General features: G+C 44.8%; 1 protein-coding gene across 6 annotated transcripts in view; it reads left to right on the top strand.

Annotated features, from left to right (window-relative positions):
• Nucleotides 1–24,776, top strand: part of LOC119160779 (retrovirus-related Pol polyprotein from transposon 412) — a 400,026-nt gene that overhangs the window by 337,830 nt on the left and 37,420 nt on the right. For 4 of the 6 annotated variants that reach the window (XM_075880915.1, XM_075880917.1, XM_075880916.1 and 1 more), the window contains one exon: nucleotides 8,484–24,501. In XM_075880915.1, coding sequence (XP_075737030.1) covers nucleotides 18,868–20,184 — 1,317 coding nt within the window. In that variant the 5' untranslated portion in view covers nucleotides 8,484–18,867 and the 3' untranslated portion in view covers nucleotides 20,185–24,501. Of the gene's footprint in view, nucleotides 1–8,483; nucleotides 24,502–24,776 lie in introns of those variants that run through there. The other 2 variants (XR_012887749.1, XR_012887750.1) reach the window with 1 other exon arrangement.

Genomic DNA, 24,776 nt, shown 5'->3' with positions numbered 1-24,776 from the left:
CTACTTCCCATACTTACTACATTTCGTATCGCGCCAACTGTACTTAATTGTGCCGCCATATTTGCCTCTCAACTTGCGGCTTCTGGAGAATGGAATAAATTCTCGGGCATTTGAATGAAGGTTACTAACAACTGGAGTCAACATCGTGCTACTATATTGAAATGTACTGACCCAAGACCCATTTGTTGCGGCACTTCTACTAAATATGTTGTTCTTATGAAATAATATTGATTGATTGATTGATTTGTGGGGTTTAACGTCCCAAAACCACCATATTATTATGAGAGACGCCGTAGTGGAGGGCTCCGGAAATTTTGACCACCTGGGGTTCTTTAACGTGCACCCAAATCTGAGCACACGGGCCTCGACATTTCCGCCTGAAATAATATTTGGCACATATGATAAATTGTTTGCAGCTCAGGGCAGCTGTGTGAATAGGACCTGTCAGTGAAAATGGCTAGTAGCTTGCGGCCACATGGCTGCTGCGGATGCGCCAATAAATCTAAGAATGTTAGAATCTCGTCACGTGCGTCCTCAAGCCTTTTCCGCCAAACATGTGTGGCACATACCCGTATACCATGGGCATGCGGGTATGTGCCACAGACGTCACAGGTGTGTGGGCATGTACCCGTTGTCATCGACAGTCTATACCTACCGAGGAGCAGTGAAAACGACATGGATATTTTGACCGCAACAGCGCTCAAAAAAGCTGACTTTGGCAGTGTTGATCAGACGAATGCAAAAAGTTACGTCCGGGCGACTGTTGAACATATTTCCGTGCCTACTATGTTGAAAAAAAAGCTTTGCCTATTATTGATATATTTTAAAACATATTTCTTTAGTGTCATTTTTAATTGTTTCAATCTGTAAAAAATTTGCTGTGGCTTAGCTCAGTTACGCCAGGATTCGCTCTGCGAGCGGTACGGTAGCTTGTTGCTCAGGATGTTCCTTTGTACGGTTCCACTACTCGAGGCGTACGACTCGTTCTTCCTCCGTGTCCTCAACTCGCTGCCTTCTCTTGCTTTCGTGCTGACGAAGTCTGGCTGTTTTCAGTCTCTCCGACTCAATTTTCATATTTACCGACGAATTCCACCAAGCCGCCCCTTGCGTACACAAGTATATGATGCAACGCTGGCTCCTCCGCTGTTGCAACGTGATTTCACTGGTTCTTTCACTGATGCCATGCCAGATGGCGTGGTGAGTGTCACCGCCAGTGGCGGCGGTAGTGAGGCAACAGATCATCTCGCGGTGTGGCCACCAGCCACAACAAAACGCGAATGAAAGAGTCATTGTAACACTCAATAGAAAATATTACTCCACAGCGACCTTTCCTCTGCAGGCTTCGCATAACATTGATTTATATGGTACCTGGTATCTGCCGAATTTTGTTTATTTTCTTCATTTTCTCATTTGTTTATTGCTGTGTCGCAGCATACATCATTACGGTGCTTTTGAATTATTTAGGGTGATGGTCATTACACAAGCTGTCCTTAATCCGCAGACAGCTGATAATTACACCGACCCTAAGTCCACTCCAAGGGCTTTCAATTTTGGTGCCACATACAAAGAAGTTCCTAGAACTTTCGCTCACAAGTAACTTGCCCATAGCATTCTTACTTTGTTCCCTGTTCACCTTGGCTCAGAGGTCGGGGACCTTTTGAATGATCTAGCGCACTCTAAGGCACGTGATTTACCTTATCACGACTGGAGGCTTGAGGCTCGGTCAGAGCAGATATCTTACCAACATTCAATGAGGTCACAAAACAACATCAAATGAGCCGTGGGTCATTTATACTGCCACAATAAAACTAGACTAGGCCACAAGCAATCTCCCTTCAGAAGCTGCTGGTGGAAACATACCCCAGCCTCTTCACTTACAGTCATTACTCCGAGACATTTCACAGCTTTGTCTGGACTTCCACAATCACAATGATTTTAGCCACGTGCTCAGGGGGTACCCCTCTTTACAAGAAAAGCATAAAAAATATCTAAAAATAACTGAAACCTATGCTCAAAAGCCCGGTCCTCCTACAACAAGTCAAGGCTGTCCAGAAGGCCCTCGACACGTCGATGAGGCTAGGCCTTCTCTTTTCTATGTAGAAATGACCCGCGATACTCCTTCTATAAAACGGCGGTGGATTCTTTTACGACCTCAGTAAAGTTTTGAAATGCGAAGCAACTCATGGCGGGATTCAATCCGGTGTGTGGCGTGAACACCCTTACTGCATATGTGCGAACTCTCCCCCTCTCCTGGCTTGGTTTGGAGAAAGTGGCAGAGCCCTGCCTGCAATTTGTTTATCCTCTCCCATTAATGTCAGTGGCACATGTGTGCGCTTCTACATGCAATCCTGCGCACCCTCGACACGTTGCACTCACCTAGAAGAGCTAGATGTTCACTTTGTGGCACACGCACACTAATATACACAAATGGAAGGAGGGTTACATAAGCGGTACACAGCATGTACACCACTCCACACACAAATGAAACATACACAGAAAAATACAAACCGAAACAAGAAATAGAAATACAAGTTAGCATCAGGGTTCCGTCGCATACCCACATGATTTCATTAGTGAGAGATGTTGTAATTTTTAAATAGGATAGTCTTTCTTGGAAACCTTCGACGGAACAATTGTGATCTGTCTGTCTGTCTGTCTGTCTACCTGTACATTTGTCTGTTTGTTCGCCCTAACAATACCTCAAACGGCACCAAACGGCCAACCTAATTCGCAGCGCCCACCAATATTGCTCAAGAATTAGCGTTCATAGTTGTGCGATTGTGAATAAAAACGAATTATTGCGCACATATAAATGTATGTCTGCCTTTATACTAGAAAAGACACACACACAAGTAACTCTAAGGAATGTAGCGTTTTAGCGCGCTGTGCTGACAGTGAGACGCGATGCCCAAAAAGTTGTTTCCAACGCTTTGCTATGACGTCACGGTGGTGGCACCTGCCAGTCGCTTTGCATTCTACACCTTATCACATCCGTGACTGGCACGCATTTTTCTCCGTGGGCTGCACGCCTTCGTTTTCGAAGATAACTGCCAGATGGCGCTTGTGTCTAACGTGCCTCTACGCGCTCGTTCGCCTCCGCTACACGCACGAGGCACTCTAACGCAGTGTCTCCAGAATACCCTCCACCATTTTCTTGCGCAGAACATCAAATAAACGTTTTGTTCACTTTCTCTAAACGCAAGACTATTGTCTTTCGACTACATTTGCGGTGTAGCGTGCAGATTTGGAACCAAATGTTTTATCTATCTATCTATCTATCTATCTATCTATCTATCTATCTATCTATCTATCTATCTATCTATCTATTTATCTATTTATCTATCTATCTATCTATCTATCTATCTATCTATCTATCTATCTATCTATCTATCTATCTATCTATCTATCTATCTATCTATCTATGCATTCCTACGTGTAGGCGTTCCCGCAAAACTAAATCGTCGATGTCCCTAAAAGCTGCGTATGGCGCAATGCGCACCTAAAAAGGCGAGTAAAAGGGAACTTAAGATTCAAAATACCTTTTTCAATAAGTTTTTGATTCAGAGGCCTGTAAACTAAATATTCACGTAATACATAAAGAGTTTTATGCCAACTTTTTGATTGTTGGTATTTGTGCGTATGTGCGCGATATAAGTGTACCGGAGGTTGTGGTACGGACACCCTCACACAGAAACACGTGGGCGCATGCGCACGCACAATCTTAAACGAACACACAAACACACATATGCCTGCACAAGCACATCCGCGTAGGAACATTCTGGAATCTTCTTAATTAGGCTTTAACGTGTAACAAAATGGCATAAAAACGCAAAGCACTGCAGAACTGTCTAAGGAAAATGATGCTGCCTAAAGCAGGTGGTCGGCAAGACCCTAAATACCATTTACGAGCATACTTATTATCTTCACTTCAAAATTCCTTAGAAGTGTTCAGAATTGCCAGTCCTAGTCAGCATGCTCCTACTGAATTAGTTTCGCTGTCTCCTGGTCGAGTGGTCGAAATATGCACGCAAGGTTTTTCGCTGGAACGAGTTTATTCTTGTAAATGCGCGTGGCAACTTCAAAGATTAGCGTAAGCCTCTTAGCATTCTGGCCAGGTTACTGTGTTACGATATTCGGTATGTGTCTTAATTTATTGATTGTGTAATCTTAAACTTGGCGTGAATAAATTACTGTGCTGCATGAAGAAGCGCTAAGAAGACGCGACTGCTTTCATTCCTGAACACGTAGATCATAAAACGCGCTTGTGAGCAGGAGCAGCAAAAGCCACTTCATTATACTTTAAGAGCACCTTAAAGCGTCGCAGGTCTGCTTTTGTGTAAAATACTTGATTGCCTCACAAAAAGATGGGGTTTGATTCTTGCTGGGACCCTAACATGCATTCTGGACATTCGACACGCCAATGCTGCTGCTGCCAGCTTTCTTTGAACGTTCTTGGGTTAAAATTGCCAATGTCTGTTCTCGCTGTTCGTGGGTAGTTTCAAATTCTCGATAACCTCTGCATACGCGTACCTGTAGCACATACCCACCTATGATACATGCCTATGCATCACGCGTGTCTGGCAGAAAGCGTTTGATTACGTATGCGACGAGATTCTCTCATTTAATAAGTCATCACCAGCAGTGACTCATTCGTCACACCATCTTGCTCTCCCATAAAACTTTTTGTTTGACCCAAGTTAAGGGGGTAATCACCAGATAGATAGATAAATAGATAGATAGATAGATAGATAGATAGATAGATAGATAGATAGATAGATAGATAGATAGATAAACACATGTTGAGAGACATGCTAATAGTGTATGCAGTGCGCAAGAATTCCTTAAAACTTAGTTTAAAGGCACACACAACGCCACCATGTCTCATCCTATCCTGTCTATTTTCCTATCCTGTTCCGTAATTGAGCCTAAATGTCACTCGAGAAACTCTCGCGGAAAGTAAGAGTTTGCCCCCGCGCAACTGGCTACCATCTTAGGGAAAGTTTCTGACATTAGGGTAATTTTAGGGTAGCGTGAGAAAAGGGAAAGTTTGCCACTTCGAGGAAAAATGTGCATGTTCAGATGTATTTTACTTTAAAAATAAATAGTCACATGAAAATGTCTGTAAACTCGACGTGAAGTTCATTTTCTTCATTGAAGTTAAAAATGCTCTATAAGGCTGGTCACGCTGTGAAGCACATCCTCCTGAGAACAAGCAATCGTCAAGGGTCGTGCACCTAAGGCCAATCAGTCCATAGTTCTTTTCTCGTAGTGCTCGCTGAACAATTATTTAGGACACTCTAAAATAACGTGTTTTAATGTCTCACCGGAGCCACAAGACGAACATATCAGACTGTCAGCAGGTTTTTTCTTTAGCGCGTGTGTGTTTTCCCCCTTTTTACTTTCATTGTCTCCCTCCTTATTTTTTCTCTTCTTTTCTCTATGTCGCTCCTTCCCTAAATAGCAGGCAGGCGTTGTGCTCCTAAAGGTGGAAGTTGTCAGCCTGTCTGCTCCAAATTTCCTCGGTCTTCCTGTTTTATATGTACAGAAACAAAATATACTACTACTACTACTACTACTACTACTACTACTACTACTACTACTACTACTACTACTACTAATAATAATAATAATAATAATATGATAATAATAATAATAATAATAATAATAATAATAATATTAATAATAATATATTTTATATTTTTATTATATTATTATTATTATTATTATTATTATTATTATTATTATTATTATTATTATTATTATTATTATTATTTCAAAGTGAATTTTCGCAACTTTACGGCAAACTTTTCCACTTCACTCTGGGCACAGTACTATTACTCAATTTCTTTAGTAATTTTTCTAAACTTGTCATTCATTAGCGATGATCGTTGGTTTCCTCAAAATGTAAGAGCATTGGTTGAACGTTGGGCTAGTTGGTGCAGCATAACTTCAATGTTTCACAGCGTGTCGAACGAGGACGAACAAAAAGGACACGCGCAGAGCACTCTATGTGTCTCCCCTTTGCTCGTCTTGTTTCCATATTCTGTGCGACATCGAAGTAATTGGCAAGTGCAAACGGTGTAAGACTAGTGGGAAAGAATATGTCATTTATAAATAATACCCTCTGTATCAGCGGGCAGCTTTCAAATTTGACCAAAAGAGCTCTAATAAGAAAAAACGTTCCTTTCTTTCATCGTAACATTAAATATGATTCCCTGCGTTGGCTTTTACAGATCAGCCTAAATTAATAAAGTAAATGCACGTGGCATCGTAAATACATAGCTACGCACGCTTTTTTATTTTGCCTTATTCTTTGTTTAAAGTCTTTCCTTTCGCCGAATAAGTGACGTGGCAATCAAGGAAACGAACTATGTTGGGAACTGTTGTCGACTCTCACCTAACTAATGTTTAGCAACTTTGAAGGTTAAAACAGTAAGAATTTCTGGGCTTAATTTAAGCTCATCTGTACATAGCCTCGATGATTTCCTACTTAACAAGGCTGACAAACACGGAACTACAAAAGAAGTCATACACTTAAAGAGAAGCCTAAATGTCTTAATTAAAGCGTAAAAAATCGTATTACTACTGTTTAAATTACCCTTAGACATACTATAAAACGTCGTGAAGCGCAAGAGTTTCCTTCTAAAAAAACCTCTTAAGAAATTCTGCAATCTATTGAACCAGAAGAAACATCTGGTAATGAGATTGAAATTGATGGTCTTAAAATGTGTGACAAAAATTGCATTGCGGAACGTCTGAATGTTTATTCACAAGGTGCTTTTCATTCTTTCAAAAGAGTGTTGACCCTGCACTTTGATACGACTATAAATGTACATTGTATCACGACCAGGTATAAGACACAAGATTATCTTGTCCCGATAACCCTGCAGGTTGTGCCTTCGTCTGTACGATGAAACATTAAGCAACTTCTTCGTAAGCTTTTTGTTTTTCATTTTTTTCATCCTAATATCAAACGATTCACTGACGAACGGCACGTGTGGGACCCGTACACTAAAAAGGAGATGCTGTGCTGACTGCCAATTCTCGATTGCAATCTTTCAGCTTCCTTCTGCTCAAAGATTCTTGACCATATTGTTGCGAGTGACATCGTGAAGTTATTAAGAGCTAACAACATTCTTTCTTCTGCTAAGCACAGATTAAGAACTGACTTTTCTACGATCACAGAACTGACCCCTGGAAATAACTTTGATTGATTTGTGGGGTTTAACGTCCCAAAACCACCATATGATTATGAGAGACGCCGTAGTGGAGGGCTCCGGAAATTTCGACCACCTGGGGTTCTTTAACGTGCGCCCAAATCTGAGCACACGGGCCTACAACATTTCCGCCTCCATCGGAAATGCAGCCGCCGCAGCCGGGAATCGAACCCGCGACCTGCGGGTCAGCAGCCGAGTACCTTAGCCACTAGACCACCGCGGCGGGGCCTGGAAATAACTTCACTGTGAGTGTCCACAATGAGCTATATTTATGCTTAAAACAGCACGTAGCCACCTCTTTTAAAGTTCAGAACACTTCAAGGGCCCAGGCTGTTGTGTGCTGTCACCGTATGCTATCATCGCTTGGCATTTACACAGACAAAACCACGCATTCCATAATTTTATGAATCTTATTTGCATGCGCCCGCGCAAAAAGAAGCTTTGTTTGTCTTGTTCTTCGAGTAGCTTGATGTTGATACTAAGTGGCGGTCCCTTTATGCTCCTGGGCTTTACTCGACTGTCGTCTCTTTGTGTAACGCCAGCAAAACCGCGTATCAAAAATTAAAAAAAAACAGTATGCAAGCAAGCAATAGGGAGAGAGTGAAAAAAGTAAGAGTAAAAACGGAAATAAATACAAATAAAAAGAGAAGAACAGGCATCAAAACAGGAAGCGAAAACAAAAGAGATAGATAGTAGAGGCAAGGAAGAAAAAAAAAGAGACCTGAGAAAAACAAATGAAGCGGCCCCGATCCGGACATTAGAATCGACACAATTAGCGCTAAGCAGCCTCTGTTTTAGTAATATTCACCACTCGCGTTGTTTCCCAGTTCCTTCTGGGCTGCTACAAAGTAGTGTGGATTACTACTGTTTTTTTAGTTTTATTATGGCATCCTTAGTAATAAAAAGAGTCAGTTCAAGGTCGCTCATTCGCATCTCACTGGATGTAATATCATTAGCCTGCTTGTCGAGATGATCAGGAACACTCTTGAATATGGACCTCCATGAAAAGTTTTTATTGTTTAAACAGTGGGACATGAGGCAAGGCAGAATAAAAAGTTATAGACATGCATATAACAGAGATGACACTGGTATGGTTGTCTTCCTGTTGTTTTTCAGCTAATCTTAAAGTTGAAGAAATTGAGTATAAGTATTATGAAGCGAAGATAGTTAACAACCTCTGCTGGTATTTTCTTATCGCTAACATAAGGTGGGTTAGGCAGCTGTGCCACGTCGCAGCGCACTTACCGCTTCGCCCTGGTCATGCAGGTATCCCTGGCAATGGTCCTGCACCTACTGCGTCCCGCCCTGGTGAATCCTCCGTTGGATTTTTCTTGGAATGGGACGCTGCCACCTTGCGAAAGCGAGGCAGGTGCTCGCCAATACGCAATCATCGCGGCTGCACCACTGCTGGCAACAACACTACCGGACCCCCCAGCCCTCACTTCAACCTGGACAGCACCATCGGAGCCAACATCATCGCTCCCCCCAGCTATAAAAAGAGCAACGCCCGTCGGCAGCACTTCGTGGGCTAGGCAGCTGTGCCACGTTGCAGCGCACTTACCGCTTCGCCCTGGTCATGCAGGTTAGTGTGTACAATAGCCTATTTTCTAAAAAGACAAGTAACTACTACTTGGTGCAGCTGCCGAGCCCACAGTGCCTTTGTGAAATTATCCTTGAGTGCGCCCATACCACCTCCTCTCTACTGTTATTATTGTCCGGTGATGTCGAGACTAATCCTGGCCCAGAAATGCAAGACATCCTCACCGAACTACAAAAAATTTCCGCTGGGCAAGCTGCAGTTCTCACTGAGGTGCAAGAACTTAAAAACCAGCTATCGACAACCAACCAAACCATAACTGACCTAAGTAAACGCATGACTGAAGTAGAAAACCACTACCAGAACCTGTCGCCTCTACATGCAGATCTTGAAGTGATCCGTACGGGCGCAACTGAAATGAACCGTTTGGTCTCCAAACTGGAGGCTAAATTAGACGACGCAGAAAACCGCTCACGACGTAATAACCTAATATTCTACAACCTTCCCGATCCTAACCCAGCCGAAACAAATACAGAAGCAGAAGGGCTTATTATCAGACACTGCCGTGAACACCTCCAAGTAGTCATCTACCCAAAAAAAAATAGATCGCGCACATCGCCTCGGACGCCATGCCACTAATCGCAACCGCCCTATGATAGCAAAGTTCACCTTCCATAAAATCAAAGAGGCCGTACTTACAAATGCACCCATGCTGAGAGAAACGGACTTCAGCATCGACGAAGACTTCTCCCAGTCTGTCCGAACCGCTCGCCGACACTTAGTTAATTTCGCGAAAGCAGAATCAGCAAAGTTTCAGATACGTTATAAAGTCCTTCATATGGGCTCAAAACGTTACATTTTCGACAATGCTTCACAAACTGTAAAAGAAACCGCATAGCAAATCCCTTGAACGAAGAAAGTTATGAACCGCCCCCGAAATCTAGCACAAAACAATCTTTCCTTATCTGTAATCTTTACTAACATACGCAGCTTTCTACCGAAACGAGAAAAAGTATCTAGCCTTGTGACGTCATCCAATGCCAATCTTGTTGTATTAACAGAAACGTGGCTTACCGATGACGTGACGGACACTGAAGTTCTTGCAGATCTTCCTAACTTTCACTTATACCGAAAAGATCGCGAATGCACTCGCGGAGGAGGCGTACTGATCGCCGTCGGCCCGGAATTATCATGTTCCGTAATCAACATAGCATCTGACATAGAAATCTTATGGCTACAATGCCGGGCTTCACCCCTCACAATACTGCTTGGTGTCTGCTACAGACCACCGAATGCAAATCCAGACTTCGCAAACAAATTTAACGATATACTAAATGCGCTCACCAAAGCCCACCCGAATGCCCATATTTTTCTGTTTGGTGACTTTAACCTTCCTAATATTAACTGGCCAACCGGAACAACCGCACAAGGAAACCAGAAAGACTCGAGAGAATTTCTAGATGCTTGTTTCAACTTTAACTTATAACAACTTGTATCAGAGCGAACACGTGTTGCCACCAATTCCGCAAACATCCTTGATCTCATTCTAACCACCCATCCTTCTAGCTTATCGTCGATTACCTATCTCGATGAAATTAGCGACCATAAAGTTATCCATGCAGATTTCGCATTTTCCCCAGAGCGCCGTGAAATGCTAAACAAAGCAATATGTTTATATGATAAAGGTAACTATCAAGAAATTAACAACGAACTCAGTAGCTTCTTCCCAGATTTTGAAGCCAATTTCCGTAGCCCATCCGTCAATGAAAATTGGATGGCTCTTAAACAAAAACTTATTGAACTAAAAAATAAGTTTATTCTGAAGACCACATTTCGTGCCGCGCAGCAAAAGCCCTGGTATACTAAAACATTAAAGCGACTAAGCAACAAGAAAAAACGCCTTTTCCGGCAGGCAAAATCTAAAGGAACGCCATGCGCATAGGATAAATACTACTCCACCGAAAATGACTATCTTACAGCAATTCGCAACGCCAAGCACGCATTTTTTAACACGAACCTGCCCAACATGCTAAGTGATAACGTAAAAAAATTTTGGCAGACCGTCAATCCAAAACCATTTCGCACTATCTCCCTTACTAACGAATCCGGTGAAGTGACCACAAATGCCGAGTGTGCTCATATTTTTAACATTGCATTCTCGTCGGTGTTCACCAGAGAACCTAGTATGCCTTCCGTACCCACAAACACCCTGATAGGTTCCAGCATGCCTGCGCTAGCATTTTCCGCAGACGGCATTTCTTCTCTAATAAAAAACATTAAACTTTCCTCGTCATGTGGCGTTGACGAAATTAATTCTAAACTGTTAAAGAACATTACCGATACAATTGTACTATACTTGCACCTCATATTCTCACAGTCACTCAGCACCGGCGACCTTCCGAATGACTGGAAAATTAGTAAGGTCGTTCTAGTCTACAAAGCAGGCGACAGCAACTCCCCACTCAATTATCGTCCCATTTCATTAACAAGCATCCCATGCAAAATCATGGAACATGTCATATATTCTCATGTTATCAACTTCCTCGATTCCAATAGTTTCTTTCACACCTGTCAGCATGGCTTCCGCAAGGAACTTTTCTGTGAAACACAATTAGCACTCTTTCTTCACGACATACATATAAATCTTGACACCAACTTTCAGACTGACGCCATTTTCCTTGACTACGCAAAAGCATTTGATACAGTTCCACACAACAAAGTAATACAGAAGTTATCCAGGCTAAATCTTGACCCTAACTTGTTAAGATAGATTAAATCTTTTTTAGCTAATCATTCTCAATTCGACACGTAAATAATGAATCCTCTGAACCTCTCGAAGTAACGTCAGGAGTACCGCAAGGGTGCGTCTTTGGCCCCTTGCTATTTCTAATCTACATTAATGACCTACCACTAACTGTGTTTTGCAAAATCCGCATGTTCGCCGACGATTGCGTGATCTACCATACAATAACTAATGCTTCCGGTCAACTAACCCTACAACACGATCTGAACAACATTCAAGAATGGTGTGACAATTCGCTTCTCAAACTTAACCCCAACAAGTGTAAGGTTCTCATTCACTCGCCGCGAAAATCCTTTCCTATTCCCATACCAAATCACTAACGCCGCTCTAGAAATAGTACAGTGTTTTAAATATCTAGGTGTCACACTGTCCGCCTATCTAACTTGGAATGCGCATGTCACAAACATTATCTCATCTGCAAACAAAATATTGGGATTCGTGAAACGTCATCTGCGTTGCGCACCTCAACACGTAAAATGGAATACGCCTCTGCTATATGGAATCCACCTCAAATTTACCTAATCAATGACCTTGAATCAATTCAAAATCGCTCAGTCCGATTCATACATTCGTCATATTCTTATAACATCAGTGTTTCATCCTTAAAAGCCCAATCTGGATTGCAGCCACTTGCCCTTCGACGCCGCATAGCCACTCTTTCCCTGTTTCATAAGCTGTTTCGTTCGCCCCTTAACCATCCTTCATACGTCATCCCTCCGACGTACATTTCGCACCGCACCAGCCACCCCCTCCAAGTCTCCCGTTACCGCACTAGGACTGCTACCTTCTCCGCATCCTTCTTTCCGCGTGCTGTGAAGGACTGGAACAACCTCCCAAACCACGTCGTCACAATCACCTGCCCATCAACTTTCGCTAAAAATGTAACAACTCATCTCTGTCAGTGAAACTTTATGGCAATGTATATACCCACACGTATGTAGCAATATTTTATACTTTGAATGTAGCAAAAGTTTTATATCCTGTATACCAACCCCTTATGTGGCAAATGTTTTTATATCCTGTACATCCACCCCTTATGTAATACCCCCTTGTGGAGCTTTAAGGAAATAAAATATGATGATGATGATAAGAGCTTCTTGTTTGCAGAGACATTGTATTCTGCTATACAAACTAAATGAGGTGGTACTCCCGGAAACAAAAAGTTATGCATTGAAAAAAAAACTCATTGCGCCTAAGTTGGAATACCCTGGCACGGTCTGGGTTCTCAACTATAATCACAATACTACTACAATCGAAACAGTTCAGCAGTGCAGCACAATGCCTTGATATAACTTTTTTCCAAATGACGCACCGCTGACTGACGAACTGCCAACATGCATACTCATAGAATGAAAAGAATTGACAAAAAGAATATACAGTTCTAGTGGTTTAGTTACACGGCTGATCGTCATGCCTAATGGAGCACACCTGTACAAACACTGAGAGCACTGTTTGCACAAGCTGCTAATTTGTTCGCACTCTTCTCTTAATAAGCACGTGTAATTCTTATTGTAGTCTCTGCAGAAATGTCCATTGAGTTTTGGCCTCGACGCATGATGGCAATGTCAAGCTATGGCTTCTACCAAGGTGACAACACAGCCAGCGAATGAACTGCCTCTGAGCAGGGTATTGGTATCCTGTGTTGTATCGAAAAGTCAGTAAGGCACATTAAAAGGTCTTATCTCTAGAAAAAGAACACCACTCATGCTTGCATGTACCGCAGTTCATGTAGCTCTCCTTAACCCTGCATCTAGAATAGTTGCTCTAGAAACGTTTCCGTCCTAGGCGACGCATGTGCGTTTTATTACTTCTTTATTGCGCAAAGGCGCAAGCCCGTGCATGGACACACACAAAAGAAGACGAAGAACAACGACAGCATTCGCCAGGAACACTATGGCAGTAATTAGTCTGTGCCGCAAATACATTCTTTGACTCTCATCTGGTGTTGTTCATTCTACAAGTGGTGCGGAAAACCCGTTGGGAATTCACGCCAGGAACCCTCTACTGGAAGACAGCCTTTCGGAAAGCAAGCGAAGGACTTTTCCGAACGCCGGCGGTGAAAGATATGCCGACACGTTCACCTGTGCAACAGAAAGTCGGGTACGGACTGTGATTTCTAGTAGCCTCACTAATGCAAGTGAAAGCCAGTTCCACGCTACGAATGAGAAGGTGAGCAAGAAAAATCACTACCGCGAGAGAGACAATGAACCACCTAGAAAAGCCTACGTCGCGTCGACAAATTAATACGTGCCTCATCAACGAGGCTAAGAGTGTTTTAGAAAGTGACAACATCGCTTTCATAGCGAACTAGTCGATCGACTGGAAGCGAACAACGACGAATTAGGCAAGTTGACTCAGCTGATAGAGGAGTACGTCACTGACGATGAATTCACCACGGAATTGAAATCGTTCATGAGGTATCAAGATGATGCTAGAGGAACGCTCGGAGAATTGAAGGCTAGACAGGCGCAACTGCAACTTAATCGGTCTCTGTTTATCTCCGCGCCACTGATAGCAACGCCTATTGTTCAACAGCAGGACGAGACGCGTACCCAACGATCCATAAGGCTACCAGAGCTTCAGTTGCAAGCATTCTCCGGAGAAATATGCAGGGATCCTGGATTCTGGAAACAATTTAAGGCATCTGTTCACCTTAATAAATGGCTCACGAAGGGAGAGAAGTTTCATTACTTAAGAAACATATTAAGTGGTATAGGGCAACAGTGATCGAAGACCTTCAAGCGACTGAAGAGTGTTATGATGATGTCATTCACATCCCCAGAAGCCGTTTTGGGGACCAGCGTCTCATCGTTCAGGAGCACCTGTGACGCTTACGAGAACTACCGGACGTCACGCGCTCCAATAACGTCCAGGGATTGAAGACTTTGTAGACTTCGTCCCGTGTAACATACGTGGACTGAAAGGCCTCAACGTTAGTTCTTCTACTTACGCGACTATGATGACCGACATTTTACTCAGAGCTTTGCCGACAGACATCGTTGTTGAATAACAGCGGTATATGACGAGGCGTACATCATCTTGTAACTGGGCACGTAAAATGAGCCGGAACATTTGCACAGACGATGACTTGAAAGATCTACTCAAGTACCTTCAAGGGTAACTAGAAAGTCGTGAGTGATGCAGAAGCAATGAAAGTATAGACAAGAGATACGTCCGACATGGATTGAAAAATGCTTCCTCGTTCCAGCCACCGACGGCGGCAGCTCTATGCACGTCATCAAAGATAGATAACAAGGTGTACATCTTTTGCAGTTCATCGAAACACATTACTGAAGAGTGTACCGGCAATGTAACCAGGGAGGCAAAGCTGAAGAAGCTCATGGCCGAAAAGCGCTGCTTTCGTTGCACCAAGGTAGGTCACCGCGCCAAAACCTGCCGGCGAATAATACGACGCGGAAAGTGCAAAGAAACACATGTCTTTTGAATGTATGACTTGACATGGATGCCTAAGAAGGCAAAACATACAAGCAACCCAAGTACCGTCACAACGAACAGCCTTCATACAAGTTCCAACACAAGTATAGGCACAGAAATTGTGCAAACCTTTCGATTGTGGGTTATAGGGCCCGCCAAGTGTGCCTACTTCCATGGCATAGCAGACAGTGGCAGCCAACGATCATTTATACGTGAAGATGTTTCGAAGACTCTCGGGTTGAAAGAGCTAGGTAAAATGAGCCTGAGTATCAACATCTTTGGAGAGGCAGGATCCCTTTCAAGGCTGCACCACGCCGTAGAAATTTGTCTGCATAGTCAGTACGACAATCTGGAGCACTTCATCTAACCTATAGAAATTCCATTCATTTGCAACGACGTATTTCAGGTACCAGTAAAGCATGAATTCACAAAAGAGATAGAATACAGTGGGTGCCCAATCGGTGAGAAGCTATTTTCACCTGGAATGGCCGCTGTACCCAGAGTAAGTTTCTTATTCGGAGCAGATAACTTGTGGAAGTTTATGACTGGAGAGATTCAGCGTTACTCTGCAAACAGTTACTTGGTCTCCCTTGGTTCTACCTGCGGAGGGATGTCCCAAGGACCACTCTTTTTTAGTACATCGGTTAACTTAGCCAGCTTAGTCAGCGTACTACGTGTGAACACTTCGACTGAAATGACTGACAAGGTTCAACGAAAGTTCTGGGAACTTCGGAGTATTGCAATCCTACCAGACGATGACAGCATAGCCAAACGCAATGCATCAGTCCTGGAAGAGTTTCAGAGAAGACTCTTACTTGTATATGGTCGCTATGAAGGCAGTCTCCCATGGAAAGACTCATGGTATTACTCATTGCCTTTCTTTTCTTTGTGTATAAAAATTACATGTTCTTGTTATCTTACCCAAGTTCGAGTATCTGAATATATATGTCTGTAAAATGCCTAACCTTCTTTACTATATCCGCAATGTTTTGCATCTTGTATCCTGGTTCAATGCCTTGTTCTATTGTGTTGCTACATGTGCTATGGTTGCCTTGTGCTATCGTCTGGATACTGTGGCGACGCAAAGCGGTGCTTCTGTGTGCGGAGCAGAGAGCGCATGCGCCCGCACGAGAAAGTTATCTTCGAGAGGAAGGGTGATAATAAAAAGTCAGTTGTTGTTTGGGACGCGAGTTAATCACTTGCGCAGCTCTGCCGAGCAACGCGTCTCAACATTGGTGACCCGGACTCGGAATACAGACATAGCGACCGCAGTGTCGAACCAGCCGCAATATGGATTCAACGTCCTCGACCGACGCCCCTCCGACAGTCTCCTCAGTCGACGGTAAGCTGCCCCCTTTTTGGACTGCGGACCCCGCACTTTGGTTCATACAAGTGGAATCTCAGTTCGCAGCCAGACGAATCACCGCAGACCTTACGAAATACCACTACGTAGTCAGCAGTCTGCCGCCCGCCATAGTCAGTGAAATCAGGGATCTGTTGCTCACACCACCTGTCGAAAACGCATATGCAACGCTAAAAGAAACCCTTATTCGCCGAGTTACGCCCTCCGAACCACAACGACTGCAGCAATTGCTTCGCGGCACGGAACTCGGTGACCGTACTCCTAGTCAGCTTTTACGGCGCATGCAACAGTTGCTTGGCGGAACATCAAACACGATAAATGGAGTATTGCTCCGAGAACTTTTTTTGCAAAAGTTGCCTTCAGGCGTCCGCATGGGCATCGCGGCCTCAGAGCACAAGGATTTAACTGCAGCCGCCGAACTTGCTGACAAACTGGTAGCAATGACACCGCCCACATCCATGGCTGCCGTGCAAGCGCAACAGCCTCTAAACGAACTTCAAGAGATGCGTGAGGAGATTGCTCGACTTGCCGAAACAGTATCAGCTTTGCACGCTAGCAGGAGGGCGCAAACGATAACCGAGCCTAACACGCTGCTATCGCAAGAGCAGCACGAGCATATCTGCTGGTATTATCGGAGGTTCGGAAGTAGTGCGCGTAAATGTGTCCCACCGTGCGCGCACTCGGGAAACAGCCGCGGCAGGCACTGAGGGCGACCAGTGCTACTAGGTTGCCTCCAAGTCGTCCCTCAGTAATTTTTATTGCTGACCGCAACAACAGAGTACGTTTCTTAGTGGACACAGGCGCCGAGGTGAGCGTTATACCGGCGTCACAAGCTGAAAGAAAGAAACCTAGTACATCGCTCTTGCAAGCTGTCATTATCACGGTGATAACAACATATGTCCATCGTTCACTGTAGCTGAACTTCGGTTTCGGCAGAACATTTAGCTGGGTGTTCATAGCTGCTGATGTCAAATTCGCCATACGAGACGCAGACTTTCTCCAGTTCTTCGGTCTGTTGGTCGACGTCCGCAACAAACGGCTTCAAGATCCCGTTTCTCGGGTAGCGGTACAAGGCACGCCGTGTTGGCACCCCCCTATCAGCCCGGCCTTGCTCAGTCCAGCTGGAGAAGCGTACTTCACCGCAATACTACAAGAGTTCCCAGAGCTGACACGACAGCCACAGGCATTTCCAGAAGTAAAGCACGGCGTCCTGCATCACATCGAAACCACAGGCCCACCGGTCTATGCGCGACCACGGCGCCTGTCACCCGAGAAGCTGCGGTTGGCTCGACAGGTGCTTGCCCACATGATGAAACTCAGGATAGTACGTCCTTCATCCAGCCCATATTCGTCACCTCTTCACATGGTCCCAAAATCAACAGACGGTGATTGGCGCCCTTGCGGGGACTATCGAGCGCTGAACCGGGTAACCGTGCCAGACCGTTACCCAGTCCCGCACATTCATGACATGACCTCATTCCTGCATGGTGCTACCATTTTGTCTAAAATAGATCTAGTGCGACCATATCATCAGATACCCGTAGCACCGGAGGATATCCCCAAGACCACAATAACAACGCCGTTCGGAATGTTCGAGTTCCTACGCATGCCTGTCGGCTTACGCAACGCCGGCCAAACTTTTCGACGGTTTATGGATGGTGTTGTCCGTGGCCTCGACTTTTGCAAGGTATACCTCGATGATCTTCTGAATGCTAGCAGCACTCCTGAAGAGCACGAGCGGCATCTGCGCTACGTACTTCAGTGACTGACAGAGAACGGCATCGTTATCAATACGTCAAAGTGCGTGTTTGGGGTACCGACACTATCATTTTTGGGCCACAGCATTTCAAGTGCTGGAGTACAGCCCCAGAAGGACAAGGTGGAAGCAGTACGGCAGTTTCCACAGCCGAAAAACCTCCGCCAGCTTCGAGAGTTCCTGGGACTCGTGAATTTCTACCGTAGGTTATCCCGAAATGCGCCAACATCCTTCACCCTCTCCACAGCCTACTTGCGGCATCTGGATCTAAGGCAACTGCCATTCAGTGGAACGACCAATCCACACAAGCATTCCGGATGATGAAGGAAGCTCTCGCAAATGCTACCATGCTCACGTACCCGCAGCTGGGTGTTCCTCAGTGCGTCATGGTGGACGCCTCCGATGCAGCGATTGGAGCCGTGTTGCAGCAGAGGGTGAGCGGAGTGTGGCGACCAATTTCTTTCTTCTCCAGAAAACTGAGCCCGTCCGAACGAAGGTACAGCACCTTCGGTAGGGAACTCCTGGCCATGTACGCGGCTATCCGGCATTTCCGACATTATGTGGAAGGACAAGAATTTTTCGTGCTCACGGATCACAAGCCACTCACCTACGCATTGCGCGCGAACTCCGATTCTGGTGCGCACGTGGCACGGGAGCTCCGCCAAATGTCGTACATCGCAGAATTCACGACAGATATACGCCATGTTAGTGGCACGGATAATGCTGCTGCCGACGCTCTTTCGCGCGGTCTAGTGAATGCCATCAGCCTTCCGAGCGGCGTGGACTTCACCACACTTACGACATCAACTCAGTGATGGAGAATTGAAGCGTATACTGACGTCTTTAACCAGCGCCTTGAAGCTGCAATGGTTGGCAGAACCCACAGGATCCGTATGCTGTGACATGTCTACAGGCAAGGCCCGACCGTTCGTCCCCTCGAACCTCCATCACAGCATTTTTGACTTGCTGCACAGCCTGGTGCATCCCGGGATTCGAGCCACGCAACGGCTATGCACAGCGAGGTTCGTGTGGCCAGGAATAAACCGGGATGTCCGATACTGGACACAAGAGTGCATCGCATGCCAGCGCTCCAAAGTTCAGCGACATACTGTGACCCCCTTGGGATCCTTCCCTCTGCCGGAATGTCGATTTGCCAATGTGCATGTTGACATTGCGGAACCACTGCCGTTGTGCCAGGGGCAAAGCTACTTGCTAACCTGCATCGATCACTTCACGCGATGGCCGGAGGCCATGCCCATTCCAGACATGACTGCTGATACCGTCGCCCGCGCATTTATCTTCCACTGGGTGGCCCGCTTTGGAGTGCCGGCAACCGTGACTACGGATCGCGGAACACAGTTTGAGTCCGCCCTGTTCGCAAGCGTCAACCGGCTCTTGGGTACTCACCGCATCAGAACAACTGCCTACCATCCGATAAGCAACGGTATAGTGGAAAGGTTTCATCGCCATCTGAAGACGAGCCTGACGGCTACTACGAGTCACAGTTGGGTAGAGGCACTGCCGTTTGTTCTTTTGGGCGTTAGGACGGCTCTGAAAGCAGATATTGGATGCTGCTCCGCTGAACTGGTGTACGGAACAACGCTTCGCCTCCCATGGGAGTTTTTCACTACCAGTAAAGATGAAAACGTGTACGCGAACGCGGACTACGCCGTGCGACTGCGAGACATCATGAGCAAGCTACGCGCTGTTCCTCCGCGTCCGCCCGCAGCCCGGCCAGTCTACGTGGACCGGGAACTCTCCTCTTGCTCTCACGTGTTTGTGAGGCACGACGCCGTACAGCCTCCACTCCGGCCCCCGTACGACGGGCCTTTCAAGGTGCTGCGACGGGCAGACAAGCACATTACAATTGACAGAGGTGGTCGTCACGACGTGGTTTCTCTAGACCGCGTAAAATTAGCACACGTGGACTCTGACAGCGAAGAACCTGCACCACCTCGAGCTCCATCTTCGCAGGCACCCCCGGCAGACCACGTAGCGCAGCGCCAACAAGTCCTAAAATGGTTTACGTTGAGTGGACGGTGTACGAGACCCCCGGTGCGCATGAACTTATGAACAGCAGTGGGTCGTCCGAGTGCGGCCGTTGTGCGCGCACTCAATAGGGGGGGAGTACTGTGGCGATGCAAAGCGGTGCTTCTGTGTGCGGTGCAGAGAGCGCATGCGCCCGCACGAGAAAGTTATCTTCGTGAGGAAGTGTGATAATAAAAAGTCAGTTGTTGTTTGGGACGCGAGTTGTTCACTTGCGCATCTCTGCCGAGCGACGCGTCTCAACAATACTGTGCCCTTTTATGTCGCATTATTGGATCCTATTCTAGCCTTTGGCTATGGGTCGAAACAGTTTTTTGGACTATCATGTTGGAATGAAAAATAAAGTGAAATGAAAAAAAAACACAAAACTTGACAGTAATTGAGCGGAAGCTTTGAAGAGATTGTTATCGTTCGGAAATCAATTGAAGCAAAATTGAGATTTCACAGTTGAATATTCATCGACTGGAACCATTTATATGAAAAAGGGACACGCTGAACGGGCACCTACCGAACCTAGCGTAAGTTACAAGGTATCATCCAGGATTTATTATATGCCGCATCATGCCGTCGTACGAAGTGAATCTACGACTACAAGAGTACGTATGGTCTTCAATGCGTCGGCATATCCACCTGAATATTCTTCCCTGAATGACTGCTTAGAAAAAGGTCCCAATCTGCTGACTGACATGGTGGCTTTTCTCATACGGTCAAGGATGAATCCAATCGTTTTAAAGGCCGATATAGAAAAAACCTTTGTACAGATCAGCATCAGAAAAGACGACTTAGACGCTCTGCGGTTTCTCTGGTTCAAAGAAATTCCAACTACAGAGATTTCAGAACTTCAAATAGAAGAATGAAGGATGACCAGAGTTCCCTTCGGGACCGCAGCGAGTCCTTTTCTTTTAAATGCCACTTTGCATTACACCTGAAGTCTTTAAAGGGCAAACTACAGTCCACAGCCAAGATAGTAGCGAAATCTTTCTGCGTAGACGATCTTCTCATCGGATCTAGAATGAAGAAAGAAGTGCAACAAATCTACAGAGAAGCCAACCTTTTGATGGAGTCTGCATGCACCTAAGAAACTGGGTGTCGAACTCGACGGCTCTACTTCCACTGTTTTCTAAGACCGAAGAACCTGACATTTTTTCGGGCTCCATCAAAGCGTTAGGGCTTATATGGAACCCGTCCACAGAAGTTATGGCAGTTCGTTCAAAGTCAGAACTTGAATATTTGCAGACAAAATGAAAGCCATGCAAGAAATCCGTGTTACAGATGGCATCAAGAATATTCGAGTCTATAGGGGTAATAGAACCTTTCTTGATCCAAGCTAAGCTACTTTTTCAAGAGCTGTGGAAAAGGAAAGTTGATTGAGATGATGAGCTAACACAAAACCTTGATACACAATTTAGTAACTGGTACTCGGAACTACCACATATTTATGAGATGGCCTTCAACCATTGGGTGGATGCTTTGACAGTAGATGGAACTGCACAACTACACCTGTTCTGTGTTGCCAGTCAGAAAGCTTATGAAGCTTGCGCTTATTTGAGATATGTTGGACAAAAAAGACGGCGCTACAGCCCCGCTCATGGCCAAATTAAAAGTCGCACCTTTACAGACAGGTACGCTACCGAGACTCGAACTCCATGTGGCAGTGCTTGCAACTAGGCTGGCGACGTTCCTTATTAAGACCCTCGAGTCATTTCAACACAATATAAACGTGACCTTCTGGGCTGATTATACCGTCGCCCTACATTGGATCCGAGAAGTGCAATCGCAAAGGCAACAGTTTGTAGGCAACAGAGTATCATTATTTCAACAAAGGTCTGACAAAAATTGATGGCGACATTGTCCTGGGAATGATCCCACAGATTATTTTACGCGGGGCACATCGTTGCAAGCACCGATCCGTGACGAACTATGGCGTCAGGGTCTATCATGGCTAAAAGGGGAGGAAGCAGCATGGCCGAGAAACGCACTGAATGCGAAAGGTGGGGAAAAAGACTTCGGTGACCCGAGCGTCGTGCAAGTTCTACATGTGAAGACGTTTTCTCCAATATTGTACCTGGAAAGATACTCCAGTCTTACACGAGTCCTGCGAATTAGAGCGTGGGTCTTCATAATCATTGAGAGTTGTAGGAATCCACGCCGTCGGGAGAAATTATTGAACATAACAGACAAAGACATGAATAAGGCTGAAGAATATTGGATAAAGTAACGCAAAAAGAAGCATACTTGCAAGAGATTAACGAACTCGACAAAGGTAAATTCTTAAATCCACGTTCCAATGTCACCACACTCCATCCTTCACTGGATGCGGAAAGGCGACTGCGTATAAGAGGCAGGCTACAACTAGCACCAGATACTAAAATGGTGAAACATCTTGTTCTTTTGCCTCTGCATCATCACTTCACTGAGCTTCTCGTCCGAGCCTGTCATCGGCGCATTCTTCATAGAGGTGTACAAGACACGCTAACAGAAATTAGAGAAAACTTTTGGGTACCCCAAGGCCGAGATTTCGTGAAGAAAGTTATTGGGGGATGCAACTTATGTGCGAAGTACAGAGCTAAACCAGTGAGTGCCTCCGTGGCACTGTTACCACGAAAATGAGTGTGTCGTGCCGATTCTTTTCAAACTGTGAGAATAGATATCGCCGGTCCGCTGTACGTGAAAAAATGACAATTCATTTTAAAAGAGTTACACTGCTCTGTTCACGCGCGCTGTCAAAAGAGCTATACACCTGGAGTTGATCTCGGATGTATCAGCTGAAAGTTTGATGCTGACTTTTAGTAGGTTCACCTCCTGCCGTGGATGGCCGGGTGTCATATTTACCGACAATGCACAAACCTTGAGGAAGACTTCGAAGCAAATCGCCTGCTTATCAACTTTGTTATTCAATGGTAAATTTCAAGAATACTGCTCTCAAAGAAGGCTCCAATGGAAGTTCATTGCAGAAAAGGCAGCGTGGTGGGGAGGCTTCTGGGAAAGAATGGTCAGGACAGTGAAGTATTCTCTACGGAAGATTCTTGGCCAGTAAAGGCTTACGTCTGCAGAGCTGACCACAGTGCTATACGAGGTAAAAGCCATGGTAAATTCGAGGCTCTCGCATACTTATCATCGTCCACACAAGAAATTAAAGTACTGACACCAGCCCATTTCTTGACTGGTAACAGAATCAATAGTATTCCTTACAACCAACCAGAAGTTAACCTTTCAAGCTCGTAAGCCTCACTTACAAGAAGATGGATGCATTGCGCACAGTTAATTGAACACTTTTGGAGAAAATAGAGAAAAGAGTATCTGCTGAGCCTCCGTTCTGCGCACCACGTCAGTATTCAAGCTCAAGATACGAAGTATGGTAAATAAGAGGAACTAGTGCTCGCCTTTGAAGATAAAGGACCTCGGAAACTTTGGAGGACGGGAAGGATCATAGAGCTACACCAATGACGGCATGGGATCGTCAGAGCCTGTTCAATGAAGCTAGCCAATGGAACTGTCATACGAAGAGCTGTCCAGCATCTCTACCCCTTTGAGCTTTCACTGTCTTAAAAAACTTGAACTTCACACCTTTTAGGGGGTGGAGAATGTTGATTATTTCTTTAGTGCGCGAAGGCGTGAGCCTGGGCATGGACACACAAAAAAGAAGACGAAAAACAAAGACAGCGTTCGCCAGGAACACTGTTACAAATTTATTACGAGAATCTAAAAGAATGGAATGCTAAAAGTAAGTAACTTAAGTTGTTGTATGTAATTTTTTGTTTTTTGTGTTTATTAGGTTTCTTTTCAAAGTTTTTTTAGAACTCTAACACCTTTTTATTATTACCTATTTTAACTATTTGATCCTACCTTCTCACAAAAGAAGTGAATATTTAAAAAGCAATGCACCGTCCCATTCATGGCCTAACCCCCTAGGTGGGCTGCGCCAAGGTGTTGAGGAACCAACCAACCAACTATGGCAGTATTTAGTCTGTGCCGCAATTATATTCTTTGACTCTCAACTGGTGTGGTTTATTCTACATGTGGCACGCTAATTCTGGCAATAAAAATCATCAGGTGTATGGCAGCATATAACTTTTTATTGTAATATCTGCACGTGGCGGAGTATTAGCATTTCTTAATTACGAAAAAAACAATGGTTGTCTATTATCTCAAGTGAAAATACTTTGCTCGTACATGTCTCTCTTTTTTAAAATTTCATTCCAAGGAACTCCTAAAGACCCTCACTGGAAAGGTAATACATAGGGTGGGGGGAAAGCGCAAAAAGTACCCTGCAATACCGACAAAGAAACATAAACGTTTCCTAATGTAACAATACTTGTTTGAGCATGATGAAAAAGGCAAGATTCTAACGCAACACACACACACACACACATATATATATATATATATATATATATATATATATATATATATATATATATATATATATATATATATATATATATATATATATATATATATGTGGCACAACGGGAGCGTTGTCAACAAGGATAAATATATTTGTTTCCCAACAGTTTCGCGAGGGGTCCTCCCTTCATCAGGGGATGAGTTATACTGACATGAACTTCCAAACTTCGTTGCTGCCGTGTCCCTCTCGCCTTGAAAGATGTTTGCGAGAG

This window comes from Rhipicephalus microplus, chromosome X (genome assembly GCF_043290135.1).
Source record: "Rhipicephalus microplus isolate Deutch F79 chromosome X, USDA_Rmic, whole genome shotgun sequence".
Taxonomy (NCBI): Eukaryota; Metazoa; Arthropoda; class Arachnida; order Ixodida; family Ixodidae; genus Rhipicephalus; species Rhipicephalus microplus.
This window is presented reverse-complemented; position numbering and strand designations above follow the sequence as displayed.